At 35.0% G+C, this 22,713-nt stretch overlaps 1 protein-coding gene across 1 annotated transcript; it reads left to right on the forward strand.

The window, feature by feature from the left end:
• The first annotated feature begins 705 nt into the window (after positions 1 to 705).
• Positions 706 to 21,417, forward strand: tdrd5 (tudor domain containing 5). The gene is made up of 17 exons (XM_056448129.1): positions 706 to 773; positions 1,002 to 1,231; positions 5,965 to 6,396; positions 6,486 to 6,634; positions 8,082 to 8,165; positions 8,244 to 8,300; positions 8,655 to 8,823; positions 8,899 to 9,077; positions 9,615 to 9,829; positions 10,568 to 10,777; positions 10,937 to 11,003; positions 12,271 to 12,468; positions 12,556 to 12,699; positions 14,818 to 14,931; positions 15,001 to 15,138; positions 19,287 to 19,434; positions 20,937 to 21,417. The coding sequence occupies exons 2-17, from the start codon at positions 1,003 to 1,005 to the stop codon at positions 21,128 to 21,130; spliced, it is 2,727 nt and encodes a 908-aa protein (XP_056304104.1). The 5' UTR covers positions 706 to 773; position 1,002; the 3' UTR covers positions 21,131 to 21,417.
• Positions 21,418 to 22,713: the final 1,296 nt, after the last annotated feature.

The raw sequence follows: 22,713 nt of genomic DNA on the forward strand, positions 1-22,713 counted from the left end.
AAATCTCATGTATTCTCAATTGTTGTGCTGATCGACTATTGCAGACACACACATTGCGATATATTTTGCAGCCCTACTAAAGGTGTACATTTATTTGTATTAATTTACTATGTTAAATGATCTATGTATGAATAAAAATATTATTGATTGATAATATCAAGTTACGTTATATTAATTATATTAATTAAATTACTGGTGAAATGAAGAAAAAAAATTGTCATCAGAAAGTGCTTTAATAATCAAACAAAAATATATATATAATTTTAAAATACGTATGTAAAAGGGTTTACATTTGCATTTGAAGTTTTTTAATGATTATTTTAATAGACTAATTAGTTAATTTAATGGAATAACATTTGAATAATATTACAAGCAACGTTAATTATGTATTATTTTACTTACACAGGTCACCTTAATGGTGTTAGCCTAGCTGTCATTTATAAAAAATAAATAAGCACCAACAACAACAAAAAACTCTCCAAATATTGTGTTTTGAGGAGTCACTAACAATGTGCCGTCACAGTAGATGGAGCTTGATTGAGTGCTGACGGAGCACGTGCGTCAGAGTTCTGCAGCGTCTTCCCACAAACACGCCGACATTTCTGCATTATTATTATTTTTTTTACAAATTCCATCTCGGAAGATATTTTGACGTTCACGACATTGACGTCATCGCGCTCGTGCACCTGTGGGGTAAAATTCGCTCTTTTTAAAACGTGGCCTGTCGTGTGATCAGTACGGAAACTAGTGAAAGCGTTCATCTTCCACTAAAGGTAACCAGCTGTCCACAAAACACACTATAATACCAATTAATGATTTAAACATGCGTTCAGAGCCATTCTTTAGAATTCATTATGTGCATTTTGCGTTAAAGCAACAACGTTAAAGCTGATTTTCGCAAGACATCTCGACAGACACCTATTTATACTTAATAAAGGTAATACTGTCGCGTTTTTGTCCGCCGTCATGTATTGAAGCTCGCTTCTGTTTTTAACTGTCAGAATGACCCAGGACCAGCTGCTCGCGGGTTTGAAGAAGGATGTCCGGTCACTTCTAGTCTCTTCCAAGCATGGTTTGACCCCTGAGCACCTCAGAAGAGACTACCAGAGCATGCTGGGCTTTCCTATGCCCCTCAGGCTGCTGGGCTTCAGGAGTGTTTTGGATATGGTCAAGGAAATGCCAGATGTTGTGCGCTTGGATTACCAACTTGATGGAAACATCATTTTGAAAGGTAACGTTAATGTTTTCTTTTTATGCATTTTGTTTGCTGATAAGTCATTGTTTATGGCATAGAGAATATATTTATACTGTGTATTAATGATGTTTATTGTTGAAAGTTGCTACTTGCTATGGATTATGTGCATATACTGTATATAAAACGTATTACAATCATATGACAAACTTTTCCAGATAATTTTACATTATTGCTAGCCAAAAGCTATTAAATTGAGGGAGGAACTTATTCATTCTTAGTAATATTTGATTGGACAAATGTTTGAATACGCCCCTGAGTTCAAGATGAGTCATACATTTTTTTTTTTCAATGTTTTTCTTGGTCAATTCAATATGAAACTAACTAGGCCTGCATGATATTGGAAGACATGGCTGTTCTGTTTTATATATATATATATATATATATATATATATATATATATATATATAGTAGCAATACAGTTGAAGTCAGAATTATTAGCCCCCGTTTATTTTTCCCCCCACTTTGTTTAACAAAGAGATGTTTTTTTCAGCACATTTCTAAGCATGATTATTTTTTATAACTCATTTCTAATAACTGATTTATTTTATCTTTGATGACAGTACATAATATTTAAATGGTGAACTATCCATTTAAAAAGAAAAAATATTTGAACAAATTTGTTAATTTTAAAGCGAGATCCTTATAATCAGCAAAACAAGTGAGTATACTGATGGTATACGCAATTATTGATCCTCAGAAGTCATAATACCCTAATAGCTAGTGGAAAAAAGTAGGCACACTGAGTATACGTGCGTATAGCTCCGACTACACCAGTGTATATATATATATATATATATATATATATATATATATATATATATATATATATATATATATATATATATATATATATATAAAATAATTTTTTTTTATTTTTTATTTATTTATTTTTTTTATTTATTAAATTTTTTTTTTCGACATGAAATCTATTTCATCAGATTGAATAACTTGAGACAAAATCATTATTTTAGAATGGTTGTAGTGATTTTGTAGTATGGTGCATCTGGATAAAATATAATAAACTACATAAATGCAAAAGAGAAAAAAAATACGTTTTAGTTTGAAAACGCAAAAGTTTTTTTACGGGTCTGCCATCCATCCACGCTACACCAGAGTTTTCGAGCACCGAAAACGGAGCTTTTTGAAAATGCTGAGAGGCCGTTTTCATTTTAAAACGTTGCTGCTCCGTCTCAGTGTGGACGGGGGAAAACGAAGAGATATCTGAAAACGGAGGCGGGGCTCCAGTCATTCGCCTCTCTGATTGGGTCTTTTTCCTCAATATTAAGTAGCCGAAGCAAAGTTCAGATTTGCATCCTCTTTTTGTAAGTTCAGACTTTGCAAGTTTGATATAAAAAACAAACTCCCGAGGACACCACGAGTAAATCTTTAAAGGGGACAGTGTACTTTATAGTCTCATTCACATCATCCTGGCTACGTTGTTTGACTTTTTTTAACAATAAAATGAAAACATGATTTAAGGAACTGCCTATTTTCATTTTAATATTAGCAACTCTAACAGACACCAAAAATGTTAGCGCATCCTGTTGCTACATATTTATAAATGACCATCATCTTCACTGTATGCATATTTATAACAAAACGGAGCCTATAACATTACTGCCTCCTTTCATTTTCATTGAAAATACGAAACATACCCTCTCTTTTGCTGACTAGCAGTTTTAATCATCTAAAATGACCATTATAAAAGTATAACATACAATACGTTTATACATTATAGGAACTAAATGCAAGCAATCAGTCAAATGTGCAGAATCAGTGGACGTGGTTGCATAAATTAATATATTAACTTATCTTTGCACTCAGCCAAAACACATCACCCAAAAACAAGTAATAGATTCAAAAAGTCGGGGAAATACGTCATTAGATATAGACTACAAGATTAATTAAATACTACGTTTAACAAATATACTGAGATTAGATCCAGCGGTAGATCCTCACAGCTCTCATCTGGGTAGATGACTGCCTGGAGCTCAGATGTCCACATACGCTGCATCACATGCCAGAGTGTGTGAGTGTGGTCACGTGATGCTCGTTTTAAGTGGTATAGTGTGGACAGAGAGCTGTTCAGAAACGCTAGGTAAAACGCCAGAGTGGACACGGATCGTTTTCATTCTAAAACGCCATTTTAAAACTAAAACGTAATAATGTAAACTGGGCCTTAAAGGGCCATGAAGCCCCCTGTCTCAGCAGAGTGTTTTCACACCTCTAGTTTGAAAAAAGTGGGCGAGTCCAGCTTTGTTTAGGTAGGAGTGTCGAGTGGCGAAAGAGGAAAGGATTTGCATGAAAAGGGGAGTTTCATTAAGTGAACTACAGCTGATTTTTCACACCGGCAACACTATGTTTACATGGACATCAGTAATGGAATTATTTGCCTTAATGTGAATAATATGATTCACATTGACCAAGAAAATAATATGATTTAGGTGTTTACGAGCTGCTTTTTGAATGTTCTTTTCATGATCCAGTTTTACATGTTATTGCACATAATTCTACACCATGCTATCCACATTTCCTCTGGAGTTTCATGTCTTAATTTGTCGACTTTTACTGCAGTTTGGCACTTTCACTTTCATTCAGGAACATTTCATGCATATCCCCTGTGACAAACAAGCTATTGGATGCGAGGAGCTGCTGGAAGAGTGTTGTTTTATTGGAATTTGATAGTGCACGTCGTATGGGAGAAACAAAACCTCAGCATTTAATGATAGAAACACAGCCTTGTGTGTGTACAGACTATCCTGTCACAAAATGCGGCAAAAATCTTTTACCAAGTCTTTAGAGACAGGACAATCAACACAAACTGGAGCCACGTCTTTTTAAAAAGAAGACCAGTGGCAAATCCGGATTTCACCATTTCCAGATTCGAAAAGCTTTTGGGTAAAAAACGTTCCTTACAAACATATTTTTGTTGTGTGTTAGCAGACCACTGTAATCCACACGTGAGTCCAGCTGTGTTCTCATAGCGTGGAAATGGAAACAAAACCTTCATTGCGGCACATTTATGAACACAACACTGATGACCCATGTCTCCAAACAATTCTTTTTCTTCCATTTGTTTTAATTACGGTTGGCAACAACGTGCCGTCCGAACTGTTCGAAGCTACAGTATATCATGCATATTAATGAAGTTACACTTCATTCGCAATAGAGCGCGCTGATTGGTTCGAACCAAGAAGTCATTCTCATGAATGAATGCTGAAAGCTCAAAGACGTCACGTTGAACCGGTTGGTACAGATATCCAGTCTCCACGTTGGAATTCACACAAGGATCTCATGGCCGTAACGTAGCTTCTAAATTTATTTTCAAACTGGAAGAACGAATTTGCTTGAAATAACGCACAAACAACCAATTTTCACTTTTTTGTGAAATATATGTGTCCTAATAGTGTTTATAGCAATGTGGGACACATATATGACTGTCAACAACTTAAAAAATGTGTTTTGGTGTTTCATGACACTTTAATAGTATCAGACACAGATACTGAACATATAAATATACAGTGTTTCCTTTAGGATTTTTTCCAGCTGTGGCCGCAGGCCTTTTTACACAGATCTACTCACTACCTTTGGCGTTATTTCAATGACAAATGTCGTGAGCACAGTATTACGAGTCGAGATCACATTCATGTAATAGCCTACAGCATGCTAATCTCTTTGCTTGCGTGGCGATTTCCTCTGCTCGTGCACAAAGCTTCTTGTGCGCCCTCAAATACATGCGCTCAAGTGCAGACAGTGTTGCCTGATTTGGCGGTTTTGAATTTATTTTTGCGGGTAAAAAGTGACATGGGCGAGTAGTGAAAATTTGGGCGGTTTTGCAATGGCGTGCCCGCCAGCCCGGTTTTCATCTCCCAAAAAGATGCCATAGCTCCCGTTCTTCGCATACATATGCTTAGAACAATGTATAAACGCTTGTGATCTCGACAGCTTTTGGGCTGGAAACAGTCAGCATCATCTGACAACACTGAGCGCAGATATTCTTGTGCGCTCTCAAATAAACGCTGCTGAAGTGTGATTTAGGGCATTTATGTAACGAGTATGTCTCCAACATTTATTAGATTTGCTAGGAATATTTATGAATGTCTCCAATAGACTTACAGAGCAGTATTAATGCATCCTGAAGTAAAGTGAAACAGCTTTACGTCGTGTTAGCTGGCCTCAGGCATCATGCACCTGCCAGTCAGTCACACAGCACGTAACCTAAAGGGTTAAACAAATGACGCACAGCATTACTACAGTCGGTTACAGAAAAGTTCATGCGGTTATAATTCACTTACCCTTTAATACTTTTTGGTGCGATTATCAGCTATTTTAATAGCACCTATATCATATAGGTGCTATTAAAAAAATAAAATGTTTTGAATGAGAAGCTGTAATGTAGCCGTGGCGGGATGAATTTTGGCGTGGCGCCCCGCCATGGAAGAATGAATGTAGCGGAAACCATGATATATGTAAAATGTAAATGAAATGCAGTTAATCCTAAAATAAAAATAATTTTGTGGTCCAAAAAGCACAGATGGACATGGGATCTTAAATTTGCATGGATCTAATACTTTAAAATGATTAAAATAGCAAAGCATGTATGTCAGTTTTCATATTAGTTTCACAATTTTTTAAAAGCACTCCAATCTGTACTGTACACAACTATACTTGCCAAACCAACATCTTTTGTTACTTTTTGTCTTTTGCAGCCATTGGAGATGACACTACCAAAGGCATTGAAGAGCTGGTGTCAAAGCAACGTGACCACAAACCTAAACCCAATAATCGTAAGGGAAAACCAGGGAACTTCCACATCTCGTATCCTCGCCTTCAGCCTTTGATTCTCCCTCGCCGTGGCCAAGCTAAGCCCGCTCTTCCTGCTCACCTTCGCAGCCAACTTAAACAGTTATTATCTCATGGGCCAGTCAGGTTATCAGAGCTGGAGTCCAGGTATGTGGCGCAGTTCGGAAAGCCACTCAAGGTCACGCAGTACGGCTTCTTCTCCATTTCCGAAATGCTGTCGGCTGCGATGGATTTCATAATCATGCAACAAAGTCGCACTGGCACGCAACTGCTTTTGAGAAGTGCCATGACGCCACAAAATCAGACTGAAAATCTGATGAGGAGTTTTTCTAAGCAACGTATTTATATGATTTAACTAAGAAACTTATTTATTTAATTTTTTTTACACCAGTATCATTACTGAGCGTTTTCAGTTCTTTATTTACAGTAACGTCTCCAAGACAGAGGCTGGCAGGATTCAGTCCTAAAGCAAGCTCACCGCCAGAGAGGAGACCTGAAGTATCGCTTGTCCCCCCTTCTGTTCCTAAACCAGAGCCTGTGAAGGAGGAGCAGTCGTTTGAAGAAACCGTTTTTAAGGTTTGGATATCACCTACTTATTTGTATGAAATAAGCTTGATATTTGATTGAAACAACTAAATATTTCTATATAGTTGAAGGCAAAGCTATAAAGCTATTAGCCTTCAAGTGATCTTCTTTTTTTGTTCTTTTTCAAATATTTCCATGCCATGTTTTATCTTTTATTTTTTGAACATTGTTTATTGGATTTTTACAAGTAAAATACATCACACAACAAAGCACAGTAGATCTATTATCACCAAATTATTATTATTATTATTATTATTATTATTATTATTATAACCTTTAGTTTACCAGGTAAGACGCATTGTGATTAAAAATCTCTTTTTTGCCAAGATTAGGCAGTGCATGTCACATGGGTCTAACAGACAACAAGAAAAAAACGATTAACAGTAAACAAGAATCACACATTGACAAACAAACTATTCAAAACATCTACAAGCCTGTGTTTCAATTTCTAAATCATTTAAACTCATTTATACTTAAAAAAATTGTTTTTTTTTTAACGCATTTAGTGAAATCAATTCTTTAAACTGCAACTTTGTTTGAAGATTGTTCCATGCAAAATGTGCTGTATATTTAAAAGCCTTTTTCCCATCTCAGTCCGCACTTTAGGAACAGTAAGACAGTAAATATATAAATAAATATATATGTGACCGAAGGCCATAGCTAAGGACAGGTTTTTTTACAAATGTAATTCTGTAGATATGATGTGAGTAAACCCAATATTGATTTGTAAATTAAAATATGCTAATGCTTGAGCCTACGAATGGACAAAGCAGACCAACCTACCCTAGTATACAACACACAATGAGTAGGGGATTTAAAATTAATCTTAGTGCACAATGATAAATAGTCTCCAATGCATGCAGACTCTGAGACGAAGCATGCATATAGATACTATCACCGTAGTCCATTATCCACATAAATGTTGCATCAACCAGCTTTTTTTAGCTTCAAAATAAAGGCAGATTTTAATTCTAAAATAGAAACCTAAAATCACTTTTCACCAACTGCTGAATGTGAGATCTAAAAAGAAAGTGTATCATCAATTAAAATTCAGAGAAATTTGTACTGGCACCCAATTCAATCTCTGCACCATGAGTAGTAGGAGTAGAACCTAGCTTTTGCTTAGTTTGTTTTGAATTTGGAAATAGCACAAGTTTTGTTTTATCTGTATTTAAAACTAGTTTTAACTCAGATAAAATATGTTGAAGTACATTAAAAGAAATTCTGTAGTAAGAGAGAGTTCTGTGAGAAAGGGCCGGAATAAGTGTAGATGCAGCTGTGTATATGACTGTATCATCAGCGTATTAATGAAAGTTATATATATATATATATATATGACATCAGGTAATTATTGATATCGACTGATATGAAAAGCTTTATAGTGATAATTTAAGCCCATATTTCTTAGGGCTAACTGTCAGTGTAAATTTGTTTGCAGCTTGAGGAGGAGCTCAGACAGCAGATTCTGGAGAAGGGCACGGCTGGCACCGTCAGCCAAGAGCTGAAAGAAAAGCTGCGGATGGTCAGATATAACAGCTTAAAAAAACTTTTCTAGTCTCATCTTTTCATCTCGGCTTACGAGATATGGATCTTATTTCAGGTTGTTGCTGAAAATGACAACGGGATCTCCATTCACAATCTCCCCACAGAATACCAGGTATCTCTCAAAGTCTGTCAAAGAACATATCTAACTTAATCTTGGAAGAAATCTGAAAAAATTTGCTTATTGTTTGTACTTTTTACGTTTTGATTTTGGGTTGAATCTCAACTAAATAAAGCACTTTTAACACCATGTGGCACAAGTTTTGTGAAAAAAATGATTTCAACAAAATAGAAAAGAAAACAGAAAAAGCCAATGACTAAAACAATTTGCAGGATATGTATAAAACCATAGTAAGCCAGTGGTTATCACAATTACAATATAAACCTTGACATTATATATTTTTAAAACTAGTATGCCTGATAGATGGCGCTAGTGAGATATTCTAACTTAATTATCTGTTACATTTAGCGAATGCATGGAGAGGAATTGCCGGTGAGCCAGTGTGGTTTTCTGAGCGTGACTGAGATGGTCGGGGCTTTGAGCGACACATTGTCCATCCAAAGAGGCACCGATGAGAGTGAAAGCCACTGGATGGTTGTGGAGTTCAAACCGATTGACACACAGCCCTGTGAACCTGGTACCCTCCTTTTATTATAAAAAAAGCACTCTTTGTTTTTATTTATCATCTTTAATGAGAATTTTGATTTCCAAGAATTATCTCCGGGTCACGGCACCACTACCAGTCCAGCAGGCGAATTGCAGAATCCCACCAGCAGAGCCTTTTACTTCAGCTGTCCCGAGTCTGCCTGGGAGCATGAAAAGACAGAGCCGTTGACAGACTCTCAAGAGTCCCATGCTGAGCTCAGAGTCGCCAATAAAACCATCCATCAGGTTAAAAACCATTAGCTTTAATTCATTATTATTACTTACTGTATCAGTCTAATGTAAACTACAGAGCTTTGCTATTTTACAATGTCAGTATATAATTTTAATGTTTTTGCTGACTGTAGATATTACTTGTAAAATAAGTAGTATGTAGTAGGATACATTCAAAAAAATAAAGGGAACACTTTTTTTGAGCGGTATATATTAGGGATGTATGAGATAAACAATTTTAACCAATATCATAACCGATAATTAAGTCCTTCTCCAGGCTAATTCTGATACTAATTCTGGTTCTGATTCAGTTTTAAAACAGCGGTCACTTGCACTGGAAAAGTGAATGAATCTCGAATGCATCTGACTGATTTATTAATTGACCAGCAAAATGCACTGTATCGGATATTGTTATCGGATTTTATTTATTAATCAGAGTGATAAAAATAACTTAATTTATACCCTCATATATATGTATATATATATATATATGTATGTATGTGTGTATATATGTATGTGTGTATGTATATGTTTGTGTACTGTTTATTGTAGATGGTGAATCTTTTCCCAGAGCTGATGGTCAGCCGTGTCTCAGCGGTTCCTCTAGACGCAGTTCGCTGTCAGAAACTGAAGCCCCCCATTCACAGGAAGGAGAGAGAACTGCTTCCTGTCCTGGTGGAGCAAACTGAGTCTCCCAGCTATTTTTACATCCGCTTCAGCCAGAACAAAGAGGCCAGAGCCCTGGAGAACATGATGATTGAAATGAGGTATCTCCTTACCAAGGCTGAATTTATTTGATCAAAATGCAACAAAATCTGTAATATTATTTACATTCAAAATCACGTTTAGTATGTTTTATTATGTAATAATAAATTCAGAAATCATAATATGCTGATTTGCTCTTCAGATATGATCAGTTATTATTGTTAATCTGTCATTTATAATTCATACAAATATTGATAAACGTTTTTCCTTGCTCATAGTCTTGTGGAAACTTATGGAAACTGCATTGTACTTTTGAGAATTCTTCTATGGTATGAAAGTTCAAAAAGCAGCATTTTTAAAATATGTATTACATTTATAGATGGTTTTAGTTCCATTTATAAACGTCTTTGACCTTGTTGGAAAAATTATATACATCTGAATGGTACATTTGAATATCACTGTATCACAGTTTACATAAAAATAGGAAGCCGTCCAACAGTTTTTAACACTTATAGTATCATATTAGAATCATTTTTGAAGGATTATGAGATGCTGGGAAAATCAAAGTTATTTAAGTAAATAAAATTTTAAACAACATTCAATAGGAAAACATGTATTTTAAAATGTAATAATTATTTACTATGTCTTTAAACCAATAACTGCAGCTTTATTGAGCATAAAAGCTGTAAACATTTTTTTTAATCTTCCTGATACTGATTTGACTTAAAGTGTACGTTGAATTTTCACTGACTAATTTCTTTATGATTTGAGTTCCAAACATGTCCAATTAATGTGTACAGGAGCTGTTATTCCTACCCGGATGTGGCGGAGAGATACCGGCTGCCAGACGCTTATGTGCGACCCGGTCAGGTGTGCTGTGTAGCACCCAGAGACATGTGGTTCTATCGAGTTGTGATTCACGAAGTGTTCAGCAAGACTGAAGTGAAGGTGTATTACGTAGACTATGGAGACATCACAAAAGTTGAACGACACAGCCTCAGGTTTCTCAAGTACGTTTGCGATTTGATTTAAAACTGGGAGAGTGACCTTAAGGTGATTTGTGATTGTTTTAGGCTTTGATTTTAAACATAATTTATTTTTAATAGTATACATTGAAGATGAACATGCATTTGTTTAAGACAAACACTGCTTACGATAAATCTTTTCAGAGCATGCTATGCTGATCTTCCGTCTCAGGCTGTGCCAGCGATGTTAGCTGGAGTTCGGCCAATCACAGTAAGCTTTAATATTGTTTGCACACACAATTACTAACAGTTATTTTTGTTAATTGAATTGATGTCACAATACAATAAAAAGTTGCAGTTTTAAAATAGTAACTTGTATAAACTACTGTATAAGTTTTGTGACGTTAGAGAATCGAAAGACGCTAGCTTTTAATTGCTAGACAAAAAGGAAAATTTTGACATTATCTTATAATTGTATGGATGAATGTCTGAATTGTGAGATGTTAAATCTTATATGTGAAAGAAAAATGTCAAAATTTTGAGACATTAACTTGCAAGTACAAGAGAATTGCCTGACGCTAGCTTTTAATTGCAAAAAAGGCAGTTTTACTATCTCATAATTGTGAGAAAAACATGACAATTTATGTGAGAAAAATGTCAGAATTTTGAGACGTTAACTTGCAAGTACAAGAGAATTGCTTGACGCTAACTCGTAATTGCAAAAAAAGACAGATTTTTATTTACCATCTCATAATTGTGAGAGAAAAATGTCAGAATTTATAAAATGCTAATTCTTAATGGTGAAAGAAAAACATCAGAATTGTGACATGTTAACTCCTAATTGTTACAGAAAAATGTCAGAGTTTTGAGGCGTTAACTTGCAAGTACAATAGAATTGTGTGACGCTAGCTTGTAATTATGAGAGAACAATTACAATTTATAAGATATTTATTTTTAATTGTGAAAAGAAAAATATAATTAAATGTCAGACGCTAGCTTGTAATTGCGAGACAAAAAGAGAATTTTTAAGTTATCTCATAATTCTATGGAAAAATGGCGGAATTGTGAGATGTTAAATCTTAATTGTGAGAGAAAATTTTCTGAATTTTGAGATGTTAACTTGCAAGTTCAAGAGAATTGCAGGATGCTATCTAGTAATCACGAGAGAAAAAGGCAGAATTTTCTCAATTTTCTCATATCTCATAATTGTGACTGAAATATTTTAAATTTAAAATATATTCTTAATTGCGAAAAAGAAAAATGTTAAAATTTGTGCAGATAAAAAGATGTTTACTCTGAGGTGCAAGATAAAAGGTAAACATGTCAAAGGCACGCACTTATAAGTGTAATAAAAAATGTCTGAATTGAGAATTTTGAAACAATGTAATTGCGAGAGAAAAATTTGAAATTTTATCTTAATAATTGTGAAAAGCTAATATTTTGAGGCATTAACTTATAATTGTGGCAAAGTATAAGTTTTTGGTGATGTTAATATAATTATATTGTTCTTTTTCTGTCTGTCTTCATCTTTATTTCAGAGTATTTGGCCAGCGAGTGCAGTCAGCTGTTTCCAGAGGCTGTGTTGTGAGCGCACTCTAGTGGCTGGAGTCCACAGCTATCAGGAGGACTTTCTGCTGCTCTTTCTGTGCGACACCAACACAGAGGAGGACATTTACGTGCACCTCACTCTCATACAAGAGGGTCACGCTCTGCCCTGCTCTACCGCTTACGGACTGGTCTGGGAACAGATCTTCACTTACTGTAAAACCTGATAAAAAGCTGATACCCGGCAGTTACTGGTTTCTTGTCGTTTGGCTTTTCAGGTGTCAGAGAAGTTCAATCCAGTGACTTCTTATTTTGGATATGATCAGCTGGAGGATGTGAAGGAGAGTCTGTCGCCCTTCTCGTGTTCTCCAGACGCAGAGATCGACTCTCAGGGAAATGACTGTCCAAGCTCTTGTCAGACGGTACTTTCATTCAAGCATCCAGTTTCAGCACTGAAGGCTGTGAGCGTTCTGTGAATTATAAAGAATTATAAAGAAGAGCAGGTCTGAAAATAGAGGAATTATGGTGTATCCTGTGCGTTTTTGGAAGCTCTGGTTTAGGTTTCAGTTTTTGCTCAGAAATTGTCAACTGTATAAAATACGTGATCTTACAGAAAAGATGAATAATAATAGTTAAGTTTATTAATCCTTCGAAGCGCTGCTTTTGATTTAAAATCTGCGTTTGATCAAGAGACATTTAGTTTTTACAATTTTTTTAGTTAGTTACAAACAATTAGATAACACATAAGTACTGGGAGTTCAGATATAAACACTGATCTTTATCGAAAAGATTAAAATCACTGTTTAACGGAACTTGATGCTGGTGAATGTAGTAGCAATTACATTGTGTAACCAATGGGTGGCGACAAACAACCATCAGAATTAAGTCACTGAATAGGTTTTCAGAAATGATACACCTACAATCAAACATGTTTTTTTTTTGTGTGAATTGTTAATTGTTGAATCATTAATTGAAAATGAATATATGTTGTACAAGATGTTATATTTAGCATTATCGGCAACAGTAGCAGAGATCATTTTTCTTATTGAATATTTTCCTTTTTTTCAGCTGTTTCTTTCTTGATTTTTATTTTTTATTAAAATTACAGGTTCTGTTCTGTTTGTTAAAACCAATTGTTTTTGCATTAATATTTTTGTACAAAAAGGAAGCAAATGGCATTTGTCTCCTTACTTTTTTGCTGATGTTTTGTGACGTCACCTCATACTTTGTCCAAACTTTTTGGGCTGAGGGCCAGATGCAAAAAAAAAAAAAAAAGTTGTCTCTGGCCAAATTTTACATACATCACACAGACATGCATATGTGTGTGTGTGTATATATATATATATATATATATATATATATATATATATATATATATATATATATATATAGATATATTATTATGGATTTATTTTAATTCGTCGTCCAACTGTGTTTCTAGAAAGACTTAAGTTTTTAAAATCCTAAATCTTCTCTGGGCAAATTACAGTTGCAACACTCATCAGACACTCCTATATAAATTCTCCTTCAGTGAAGATTTTCCTGTGCTGTGCGATTAGCTGAGCTACCTCATAACTAGCCAGCGTAGAATTTTCTTGCACTTTATTAGCACGAAAAAACTGCTGTTATTGAGCTGATAGGGAAGCTGCTAATTGTTTTACTTTTTGATCTCGTTCGGCACCAGTGTAAGAGCTGAAGGCCTGATGTTTTGTTTCATAATGTTTTTTATATTATATTCCTTTATTACTGCAACTGATTCCTGGCAAATTAAACAGACACAAATTCCGCTGACCTCTGTGAAGAAATATTCTTTGCCCCAACGTGACTGAAATTTCCTGCACTCACTGCTGATTTAGCTTTTTCTTGGTTGTGCCATGGCTCACCAAAACTTGATTATCGATTATGTTTCCTTCAGTTTGTTCGGTTCGTTTTACTTCATAACAGGAACTGCTGCCTAATTGAAGGCATGTCATAGCGACACCCGGTGGTTATTTATTGAATTACGTTCATTTTTGTATAGCGGCCCAGATTCTATTAATTTTTATAAAATGCCTCGCGGGCCGCCACAAAACTGATTGTGGGCCGCAGATGGCCCGCGGGCTGTAGTTTGGACACCCCTACTTTAGTTTCTCTTAAATATTGTGATTAATGACATGCTCTAGTATCTGACTTGTCCAGCCCCTTCAAGACACTATTGTTGTATGGTCTTGAGATCAAACTCTTTCACTGGCAGAGCTGTGATAGAAACAAAAGGCTTATTTTAAAGGGGAGGAACGACTTTGTCTTCATGTTTCAGAACAAAAATGCACATTTCATAGAACCTTGAACAAGGAACTGCTATGATCTTTTTATGATTTGTGTATTACCTTCATCAAGGGTCTTCATTAGCATTTTCACATTTTTTTCCAATGAGGAGCACTCAAATTTGAGCTAATCAGTCATAATTAAAACAGTGTATTTATTTATGGCCAAACTAGTTTACCAAAATGTAAAATAATTTATGAGTGCTCATTCTGAACCCTGTTTTTTTTCATTTCTAGGCTTCTAACTCTGAAGGTGGAGAAACAAACTTCACCTCCATTGATGTGGATCCAAACCTGGACCTTCCTCCCCTTGAAGTTATAAATGTTCCTGACGTCAACACTGTGGCTAAAGTAACACAAACATATATGCAGCCGATAAAATTTCAGATTCATTTATTTAAACCTCTCATTTCCTTTCAGAGTGAGAATGTAAATCCATTTGTAGCCCTGGTAAGAAAAGACCCATTATTCAACAATGAATGGGATCAGGGATGGACAGCAGAGAACAAAATCGATGAGACGAAGTTTGAACCTGACGCCAATCCAGAAGAATCAAAAGTAAGAACTACATTTTATTCACATTAAGCCTGAAGATACAGTTTTTGAGAGTCAAATATGGTAAACGCTGAGGTAAATTCTGCTCCCAGTGCTCATGAATGAATCTTCAGGAGTTTCAGCATGCTGTCTTCACTCATATGATGCGTCTGGAGATTTAATCTCCTGACGCATTGTTCCTCGTTACAGCCTCGCTCTCCTGCTGAGCCCTTTGGGAGGTGCTTGATCTTAATTGTGCAGTGATTAGATGAGAATGTTAATTAGCCTCTCTGCAGAGGTTCATCTACTCAATCTTTCAACAGAGCTGTTCATCAAAAAAGGCAAGTTCCTGCAAGAGAGTCATTTTCAGCTCAGGTTCCTGAATCTATTGTAGTCCTCGCTGTTAATTGTGTAGGGTTTCTTCATGATTTCACTTTTCTTACTTTAAGGGACAGTTCACCCAAAAATTAGCATTTCTTTACCATTTACTCAAGTGAGTCTAAACATTTATGAATTTAATTCTCTCACTTCTTTACAGAATCCTCCCAATCAATTTATTTAATTATAAATTCTTTCCATGTGGTTATTCAGCTCATTTAGTAAAATTGTATTCATACCGCTATATATATATATATATATATATATATATATATATATATATATATATATATATATATATATATATATATATATATATATATATATATATATATATATATATATATATATCGCAGAATAAAAAAAATTGTGCAATATTAGATTTTTTCAATATCATGCATCCCTAATATAAGCTCCTTACCTGTGCATGAACAACGTGGGAATTAGAACAACATGGCCCAGCTGACCAGTCTGAGTCCATTGTGCATTGTTAAGGAAGGGGCTTCATCGAACCAGAAAGTTGTTTTTAACCGGAATAAGAGTTGTTTAAATAAGTCAGATTTTAAAATGAAGCATGAACATGTTGTATTGCACCCCATAAATACAGTTAAACCTTCGAAAATAGTTGATTGAACACCCTGACAATGCTAAAGGTTCAAAATATATAAATGAATTTACCTGACTTAATTAAAAAATAGGGGCATCACGGTGGCGCAGTGGGTAGCATGATCACCTCACAGCAAGAAGGTCGCTGGTTTGAGCCCCGGCTGCAGGGACGGATTAACACAAGGGCTAGGTGGGGCTGAAGCCCCAGGCCCACGGCAGAAGGGGGCCCTTGATTGGCTGAACAATTAATTTGCGCTATGATTTGGGAAACGCCTCTTTGCATTTTGCTTCCTCTCATCGATAATGTGAAGTATTCCTTGACGCCAGTGCTAAACTTGGGCTCAGAGTGGCTGTGGCCCAATCAGAATATTGAATAGCCCTGTTTTACTCACCCATAAGGGTGATCAGATGTCCCAATTTTCCCAGGACAGTCCCTTATTTTGGCACTACCGCGAGAGCAGTCCAGTCAATAGTAGGCTAACCAAGCTTGTTGTAGAACAAAAAATTGAAATCAAACAGTCTTCATCATTGATTAACTTGTACATGTAGTAATAGAATCTGGGATAGGCAGAATCATGCTAAATGGACTCATAACTGAAGCGCAGTCTTGGCCGCGCGGCAGTTACAACTGGACTAAAAAAAAAATGGCACGCACCCACATGATGTGCCATCACACAATATAACCGAGTGCGCGAACACATCACATAGCCTACACAGGCGGTTTTCAAAATGTCCATTGTTGCGGAGTATGTATTTCAAGTAAATACACTCGGTTATGCACTTTACAGCAAGACTTTTCTCAACACATTTCTAAACATAATAGTTTTAATAACTCATTTCGAATAACTGATTTATTTTTATCTTTTCCATGATGACAGTACATAATATTTACCTAGATATTTTTCAAGACACTTCTATACAGCATAAAGTGACATTTAAAGGCTTAACTAGGTTAATTAGGTTAACTAGGCAGGTTAGGGTAATTAGGCAAGTTATTATATAATGATGGTTTGTTCTGTAGACTATCAGAAAAAAATATAGCACAAAGGGGCTAATAATTTTGACCTTAAAATGTTTTATAATACAATAACAACTGCTTTTATTCTAGCCGAAATAAAACAAATAAGACTTTCTCCAGAAGAAAAATTATTATCAGACATACTGTGAAAATTTCCTTGCTCTGTTAAACACCATTTGGGAAATATTTTTAAAAAAGGAAAATAAATTCAGAGGGGGTCTATATGTACAGTTAAAGTCAGAATTATTAGCCCCCATTTGAATTGTTTTATCTTTTTAAATATTTCCCAAATTATGTTTAACAGAGCAAGGAAATTTTCACTTATTTGCTTATTTGTATAAACAGTCAGTCAACCTCATGCCCACTCTCTAAATAACATCTGAACTGTCTGTAGACGCGTGTAACACAAGAAATGCATGTGCGCGGGACCGATGTTTATTTTTATTTTTCTCTGATGCTCGGATTAAGTTATTTTCTGTAATATACAGAATATGCTGACAGAAGAATAAAGCACAAGATGTGGGATGCGACCTGTCTGAGCTTTCATTTATTTTTCTGCTTCTACATGAGTTAGGAGAGCTCTCCTGTATTTTTTTAACTCAACGTGTTACACAACATCTTTCACATACATTCAGAATATGCATGTGTAAATAATATGAATCAATCATTATTTACACGTTTGCGAGTTCATTATCTGAGATGTAAAACGCAGGAAAAGCACCTCACAGAGAGACACGTACGCGCTGGTGAAGTGTGTGTGTGTGTGTGTTTAAAGCAGTTTGACTGATAAATATGAATTTGTAGCTAAATCGTTAGCGGTGCCAAACAGCATTTCCCCTTGTTTACATCCTTGCTACAGCATAACGTTAACGCTAGACACTGTTCATGTAATAGTTAAATTTTAACAAATAAAAACACTTACAGGTTGTGGCTCAGAGTTCACAGTTTCTGCTTGTTGGAGCTGCTCCTTTGAGGAGATTTTTACCGAATCCAGCACTGAACTGGGAGACATTCTGGAAGCTGGTTTTTGTCAAATCATGCTTGCTATGTATTGTATAGTTCTCTGGAACATAATTAATATTGAACTGTAAGCACTTCTGTCTTTGTGCCGTGTCTTTTGGAAGCCCAAATACAGAAACAGAAGAAGCTCTGTGGAAATAGCAGTCTTTGGATTTTAGCCCCTTAGCTGCGCAGTGTGTGTGCGCGATAAAAGTACGTTTGTGATCTCATAGGCCCGGAAGTATTTTTTTGTAGTCCCCAAAATTCGTTCATTGTAGGCTTTGCTAAGCTAACTTTGTAAAAAACAAGGTCTCCCTTTGCATTGAACGTTGAGCATCTTACATTCAGAGATGCTGTTTATGTTCACACAGCTACATTACACATCAACTAAAGTTTAACATATGATATCGTAGTGGACCACCCCTTTAATACAATATTATTTACTGTCATCATGGCAAATATAAAATAAATCAGTTATTAGAAATGAGTTTTTAAAATTATTATGATTAGAAATGTTTTGAAAAGATCTTTTCAACTGTATATATACTTTTGTGTTGGGTTGGAGCTGGAAGGGCATTCGTTGCGTAAAACATATGCTGGATAAGTTGACGGTTCATTACGTTGTGTCGACCCCGGATTAATAAAGGGACCAAGCTAAAAAGAAAAGTAATGAATGAATCATTTATTTAAAAATTCCATGCATTTAGCTGAAGTTTACAAACTTTTGTAAATGTTCTGTTATGAGCTCCATTTAACTACGAAAATGCAATTTTTGAAAACCATGCCATGTTAATGATTGTTAATATGTCTCTATAGGTTTATGCGAGTCATTTTTACAGATCAGTGTGAACAGGGATTGTTTTGACTATATAGAAGTCTTTAAAATTTTCCATTGTTATGTAAATGTGCACTTAAAAATCCTTCCAAAAATATTGTTTTATTAATACTATTAATTAATTTTCACACTTGTATAGTATGGAAGTATATATAATTAGAAACAGGGAGTATTTTAACCAGGCCAACATAACAATCGTGGCTTAACCAATGGTACGAGTTTGGGGATCGTGTCTATTGACTGCCTGATGACCCAAATCCTCTTTTTTTTCATTTGTATTCGAAATGCTACAGATCCAAATTAGTTTAATAGTATTAATGTTTTTTTCCCACATAGCCTGAGACTGTGTCTGCTCCTTCACCTGTTCAAGCAGCAGTGGGTGAACAACAGGTGTGTGCATCTTCAGGTGAACCAAAGGTCATCTCAACCACATGCACCAGTCCATACACCCCAGTCCCAATCCAGATCAACTGCAGCTATCCAGGTATAGCACATCAGCACCGCTACTATCATATATATACTTTTTCTACATGTTAGGGGTGTGCAATATTTATAATCTGTGATGCTGTAATATTAGTAATCCACTTAATAGAAAACGTATATTTTGTGATAATTGAAATAATTTGGAATATTTGATTCTAATTCAATCACAGCATTATATATTTATGACACTTACACATACACCGTAAACTAATGAAACAGGGACATCCGGATACTTGTATAATAATCTTGCCAGTTAGTCAATGTATTCTCATACGTTCGTTCGTTCATTTATTTGTGTGTTCTTTCATTCGTTTGTTTATTTGTTTGTTCATTTATTCGTTTGTTTGTTCATTCATTCGTTTTTTTGTTTGTTCATTCATTCGTTTGTTTGTTTGTTCAATCATTCATTGGTTTTTGTTCGTTTGTTTGTTTGTTCGTTCATTCGTTTGTTCGTTCATTCATTCGTTTGATTGTTCGTTCATTCATTTGTTTGTTTGTTCCTTCATTCAGTTGTTTGTTCATTTATTCATTTGTTTGTTTGTTTGTTCATTCATTCGCTTATTCATTCGTTTGTTCATTCATTCCTTCGTTTGTTCGTTCATTGATTCGTTTGTTTTTTGTTCCTTCATTCATTTCTTTGTTCATTCATTCAATCGTTTTTTTAATTCATTCATTTGTTTATTTGTTTGGTTCATTCATTCGTTTGTTTGTTCATGTATTCATTTGTTAATTCATTCATTCGTGTGTCCGTTCATTCTTTTGTTTATTTGTTTAATCATTTGTTTATTCATTTGTTTGTCATTCATTCATTTGTTTGTTCATTTGTTACTTTTCTATTAATTAATTAATTTGTTTGTTCATTCATTCATTAGTTCATTCATTCGTTCATTCATTCCTTCATTCATGTTCATTTGTGCCTTAGTTCGTTTATTCATTCATTCATTTTTGCATTCATTTGTTCATTCGTTTGTTTTGTTTGTTCATACATGCATTTGTTTGTTCTTTCATTCATTCTGAAAGAACAACTGGCTGGATGTACAGGATGCCAAACTTAATTTGTAGTTTGAATTGCTGTGTAATAGAAGTTTTGAAAGGAAAAACTACAGTCACTTTAATTTTTAAATGAATCAACCATTTGAATCAATAATTTGAATAAGCAATAAAATTGATCACTCATTAAGACCGACAAGAAGACTTAATGTCTTATTAGTTTATCCCACAAAAGCACTCTCGGCAAAATGTTGGTACATTATCATTATAAATACATCCACAAAAGATTAAGATATTATTTTTGATAATATTGCACACCCCTTATAAATGTAATTTATTAACTGTCATTAATAATAATTATTATATATTTTAAAAGCAGTACTCAATAATAACATATTAGGACAATAATAACTATTACGAATTGTTGAATACTATTTTAACCTTAATGTTTATTTATTTAGCAATGATGGGCTAAAAAATATATTGTTATCATATGACATTTGATCTACTCAGTTTTCCTAGTGCTTCCAGGTGTACCCGTTTATCCAGTTCAGCCTCCCATTTCCCAGTTCATGATGCAGCTGTTAGGCAATCCAGTTTATCAGGGCCCAGGTCCAAACTCTGCGTTCCAGTACCACACATCTCCATTAGCTCTGAGACCAGCAGCACGCATGTCTGCCGGAGGACAGATTCTCAACTGGAGCTAAAAGCCTGACCAGCCAGGAGCCAGCGGTGCGTGTTTTGTACTTTCATCACGTTCAGTAACTTTTCTTTAATTTCATTGGCTGCAACAAAGCTGAAATGTATAAAATGGTATTCTAACCACAGCGGAGGGCACACAAGGACATTATTTAGATGCCCAGGGCTAAAGTTTTGTGTGTTATTATGTTTGCACTACAGACCAACTGTTTGTATTTTATTTGTTATTAAGTTACTTGTTCAGTGTTCAAGTCAAATGTTTTCTTTTATCAAGAACGTTTTATAAAGAAGAGAAAATGGGATAAAAAGCAGGATACACTGAAAAATGTGTCTGTTTATTTTGTGGTTAACTGATGTTTTGTGGTTAACTGATTTCCACCATGGGATGAAACATTTCTGACGGAATTATGACACTTAATGTCACAATTGAATTATATCAGGGGTGGGCAAACTTTTTAGACCCGTGGACCACATCAAGTTTTGCAAGTTTTTTTATTTATAGTGGCGGTATGCATGGAAGATTAACAAGATTAACAAAAAACTGTTTTTTTTTTTTAAATATTATTGAGTCATATTTACAAGTCAAATAAATTTGCACTGCTGTTTATATTTACTTATCAATCCTCATAAAACAATAAAACAATCCCTTATAAAATATAATAATAATAATGTAATAATTTTTACAGTGGAGAATAGAAAAGATATTGTCTGATAGAAAAAGCTCATATTAACACATTAAAAATAATTATTAAATTAATATTCAGTCAAATTTACAATAATCTAATTTGCACTGCTTTTAGAATATACTGATCAATCCTCATAAAACTTGATAACCACAAATCTTTGATAAAATAACTTTTTAAGTTTTCTTATCTCATTTGAGCTTTTATAAATATGCTCATATTAATCATAAAACTGTGAGATAAAACGGAAGGAGAATCTTAGTCTTTGTTATTCCAAGTCATGTTATTATGAGTGTGTTAATGTGAACAATGAGCCTGGTCCCTTCTCTTCGCAAGGATGTCAAAGTCTGGAGTCTGCTACGGCAAAAACGCAAGGCGCAGCAGACGGTTAAAATGCGAGGCGCGCAGGGCGCATAAGCAGCGTGCAAAACCCTTGCGGCTGTTAGTAACCCATTCATAAGAGGCGCCTCTTAGCGCATAAAGCGCATTCGGTGTGATCAGCCTCTTATGTTGTAGTCTTTAAAAACAGCAATACTTGGCATATTAGACATACCGCTTTCTGTCCAATATTGGTGAAGAAGTATTTTGTTGTCCATTCTTCTTTAAACACACAACATTCAGAGTCAATTTTTCTTTTTTTTTTTTTTTTGCCTGACTCATTTTCAGTCATTAACGGTTGAGTGCATTTTAATATCCGAGTGTGAGTTCTAATTCTACTGGTTCTAATCTCTACCGCATATAATACTGCCATCAAATGACATTCACTTGTAATTGCATCATTAATTTACTAATTCTGAACCAAACCGTTACTCAGAAGCAGCATTTTAAAAACTCCCTCGCGGGCCAGATGAAAGTGTTTAGCGGGCCGTAGTTTGCCCATCTCTGAATTATATACATTAACAAATATT

This window comes from Danio aesculapii, chromosome 22 (genome assembly GCF_903798145.1).
Source record: "Danio aesculapii chromosome 22, fDanAes4.1, whole genome shotgun sequence".
Lineage (NCBI taxonomy): Eukaryota > Metazoa > Chordata > Actinopteri > Cypriniformes > Danionidae > Danio > Danio aesculapii.

What these genes read in the sequence shown, in the direction of transcription:
- tdrd5 (XM_056448129.1), top strand. Translation starts at nt 1,003, where the DNA reads ATGACCCAGGACCAGCTGCTCGCGGGTTTGAAGAAGGATGTCCGGTCA. An exon ending in GAGGAGTTTTTCTAAGCAAC is followed by an intron (nt 6,397 to 6,485) that starts GTATTTATATGA and finishes CTTTATTTACAG; the next exon opens with TAACGTCTCCAAGACAGAGG. An exon ending in CACAGCCTCAGGTTTCTCAA is followed by an intron (nt 10,778 to 10,936) that starts GTACGTTTGCGA and finishes AAATCTTTTCAG; the next exon opens with AGCATGCTATGCTGATCTTC.